This window comes from Gracilinanus agilis, unplaced genomic scaffold (genome assembly GCF_016433145.1).
Source record: "Gracilinanus agilis isolate LMUSP501 unplaced genomic scaffold, AgileGrace unplaced_scaffold17165, whole genome shotgun sequence".
Classification (NCBI taxonomy): Eukaryota; Metazoa; Chordata; class Mammalia; order Didelphimorphia; family Didelphidae; genus Gracilinanus; species Gracilinanus agilis.
The window spans coordinates 5,926-9,432 of record NW_025348213.1 but is presented as its reverse complement, the minus strand read 5'-3'; the positions used below and the strand labels follow the sequence as shown (position 1 = coordinate 9,432).

General features: G+C 55.7%; 1 protein-coding gene across 4 annotated transcripts in view; it reads left to right on the top strand.

The window, feature by feature from the left end:
- LOC123254188 (RNA-binding protein 10-like) overlaps positions 1-409 on the top strand; it is a 4,995-nt gene extending 4,586 nt beyond the window's left edge. For all 4 annotated transcript variants that reach the window (XM_044683245.1, XM_044683244.1, XM_044683246.1 and 1 more), the window contains one exon: positions 65-409. In XM_044683245.1, coding sequence (XP_044539180.1) covers positions 65-167 — 103 coding nt within the window. In that variant the 3' untranslated portion in view covers positions 168-409. The remainder of the gene's footprint in view (positions 1-64) is intronic.
- The last annotated feature ends 3,098 nt before the right edge of the window (positions 410-3,507 follow it).

Below are 3,507 nucleotides of genomic sequence, written 5' to 3'. Positions count from 1 at the left end.
AGCGGCAGCGGCAGCAGCGGCAGCAGTGCCATCCCCACTCACCACTGGCCCTCTGTCTTCTTAGGCCCAGACTCGTGTCCGCGGCTCAGGATTGGGGGCACGGGGCAGCTCATACGGCATCACTGCATCCGAGTCCTACAAGGAGAGCCTGCACAAGACCATGCTGACACGCTTCAACGAGGCCGAGTAAACCCTGATCCAGACCTGCCCACCTCCCCTCCCCCTCACCTCCTAAAGGCTCTGAGGGGGGAAGGGGGAGCCCTGCCCAGCCTTGCCTGGCCTGTAGGCTGGCCCTCATCCCCCACAGCCTCTTCGTTTCTTTTCTTGGGAAGCCATGGCCCCTGCCCACTTACCTGCCCTATGGCCAACTCTCCTCTTCTTTTTCTAATAAAACCAGAAAAGCCCCAAACTCTGAGCCTGTGAGGTTGGTGGGGTCAGGCCTTGTTCCTGGGTGCCACTCACATCAGGATCCTTGGCTCCAGGGCTTGGGAAGTGGCCAGGTTACCCGAGGGCACCCCGAGAGCTTGTGGCCCATGATATCCACGGAAAGGCTGGGGTGTCAGAGGTAGGCTTGGCTTTACACAGAAGGAGCTTCAGGGAAGGTCATTTAGTCTAAACCCTCTTCATTTTCAAAGGACCCGGTCCCAGATCACCAAGGAACTTGGCAGAGGTGGGGTGGAGGGTAAGAAGAGCTGCTGGCCCTGCTCTGAAGCCAGCCACACACAGGTGCCACTGCACCACATGAGTAAATGGTGGGACAAGATCAAAAACGTCCCCAGCAACCTCTGCTTACAATGTGACCTTGGGCAAGTTGCTTAACCTGGGCCTCAGTTTCCTCCTCTGGGCAGCACTAGATCCACAGTCCTCTGATCCCTTCCTCTAGGTACCTCCACCCCCAACCCCCAACTCCCCCCTCCACACCACCACCTGGGAAGGACTGTACCTCATGGCCAGGAGGAGGAGATGGGTAGGGCAGGAGAGAGAAGAGATAAGGCCACGAAAGCCTAAAGGAAGTGGAAGATAGATACAAAGAAAGCCCCAGAGAGAGTTTCCTGGGAAACGGTGAGATGCCCAACGGGGCTGGAGCCAGGAAAGCCCTAAATGGCAAAGGTCCAGCCATGATGGGCATGCTCACTCGGGCCCTGCTCTGTGTGCTCCAGGTTCTCAAATTCATTATCAGAAAGGCCCATAGAGGTAAGCCCAACAGCCTCAGGAGTCCAGGGCCTGGCAGAGTCACCTTCCTGGGGCGCTTGAAGGGTTATGAAGCCCCGGATATAGATTTTTCTTCTTGGATTCTGGCAGCAGCCCCATGAAGGAAGGGCTGGCTGGTGGTGATCGGGGCCCTCTTCTGCTATCCAGCCTGTCCACGTTTCTGACCCCCTTGCGTTTTGCCTGACAAACCCTATTCTTCGGCCTCCTCAAGGAGGCCAGTTGCTCTCCACCAGGCCACCAAAGCTGCACCTGACCACCCTCCCCTCCCTCGGCCCCTTGGGGAGCCACCCGAGCTCTCCACTGGCCTCTTTCGAGTCACTGAGCGGTCTTGGATTATCCCCCTCAAGTTGCCTTTGCTCCTGCACACTCACTGTTAAACCAAAGCTGCATGGCAGGGCAACCCTCACTGTGACAGCTCTTCCAGCTCCCCTCTTTGCTGTTCAGGGAGAGCTCCCCTTTCTCCCCCCCTTATCTCGTATCACGGAGTCCCCTCACAACCATCTCCTATCTCCCGTGAAGTAGGGACCCTGCCTGCCAGCCTCAGCATGATCCCTGGCTTCCCTCCCTTGTCATCCCCAGGATCTCACTGGTCTGCTGGCTGTTTCCTACGTCCCTGCCGTCCTGAAAAATCCTCACTTGGTCTCTTCTTGCTAACTATTACCCCATTTCTCCTTGCTTTTGTGGCTAAACTAGAGCAGGCCACCTCTGCCTAATGGATGCCTTGACTTCCTCCATTCTGTCTGTCTTTATGCCATCTGGCCTCCTACCTCATCATCAAAATGGAATGGCTCTCCAGAAGTTAGCAGTGATCTCTCAGTTGCCCAGTCACATGGCCTTTTTTCTCAGTCCTCCTCTGCCTTCGCCACTCTTCACCATCCTCTTGATGACAGTCATCTTTCCTTTGCTGGCCATTCACCCAGCGCACATCCCCTGAACGGGAGCGTTCCCCCCCACCCCCACCCCCACAAGACTCCATCTCCGGCACTCTTCTGCCTCTGTTTCTCTGGATGATCTTGTTGGCTTTATCTGCTCTTCCCCGATTCTAGCCCCTTGGCCGTCAGGCCAGTCATTTCTGGCAGGCTACAAATGGGGTCAAGTTGGGGCCAATCACCAACACCGCCCACAAAAGACAGCCACCTCTCTGGTGAGGTCCCTTACTGTCATCTCAGCAGCTGGTCCCCTTAACTCTGAGCTTTGGTGACTTGGCTGGCAGGCGATGGCCAGATATTTGGGCCTCGCCCTCCCGACTTCCTGGCTGACACCTCCAGCTGCCTACTAGATACCTCAGTCTGAGTGTCCTGTAGACCAGAGATGTCAAACTCCAATAGAAGCGGATCCCTGTGGCCTACACGTTGACTTAGAAAACCACAAAATGGTTCCATGTTGTATTTTGATTTATTCTGTTGAACATCTGTGCCAGCTCCATTGTGATCTGCTTGCCCCCTCTGCCAGAAGACAGCTTAAAGGGACTTTGTTCACAAGGGGACTGATCCTGTCAGCCCCCAGGCCGTCCCCTGGTCCCATCGAGGTCACCACCATTCTCATCACTCAGGTTCAAAGCCGCTTGCCAATCCTGGCCTTTCTGTCACAGCTGCTCCCTTTTCCTGTGGCCTCCAGTTGGCTTCTCGCAGCAGCTTCCATTCCAGTGTCCAGTTCGGCATCCCAGAGTGTAGGGCCAGGCCCCCTATTCGGTTGGCCCCAGTGACTGACTCCCTATTACCTCCAGGCTCAAATGAAAATTCTCTCTGCCTTCTTCCCTAGGCTAACCCTTTCCTGCCTTTCCGGTTCCTGCACCCGCAGCCTCTTTGCTCTCCTGGAACCCCACCTTCTTTGCGTAGCTGGCAGTCCCCCGTCCCTCCTCATCTCTGCTACTTGGCTTGCCTGGCTTCCCTTAGGTCCCCCGTCCTACAGGAAACCTTTCCTGGTCCCTCTTGATTCCAGTGCCTTCCCTCTGCCGATTAGCTCCAACTTAACACGTAGAGATACTGCTTGTACCTGGTGTTTGCATGTTGCTGTCCCCATTAGACTGGGAGCTCCTTGAGAGCAGGACCCCATCCCTTCGCCCGGAGACGGTGCTTCCGAGATGGTTCTTGACTGACTGTACTAAGCACCTAGAGGACACGGCGCACCTGAGGCTGAATCCAGCCTTTGTTCCTTGCCCTTATCCTCAGTCTTTTTCTCTGATGACATGTGGTGACATCCCCAAAGGTACTCGTAGATCGTGATGCAGCCTAATGGTACCCAGTGTTGCTGTGGACTAACCTCGAGCTTGCATTCCGCTAATACTCCTCTCCC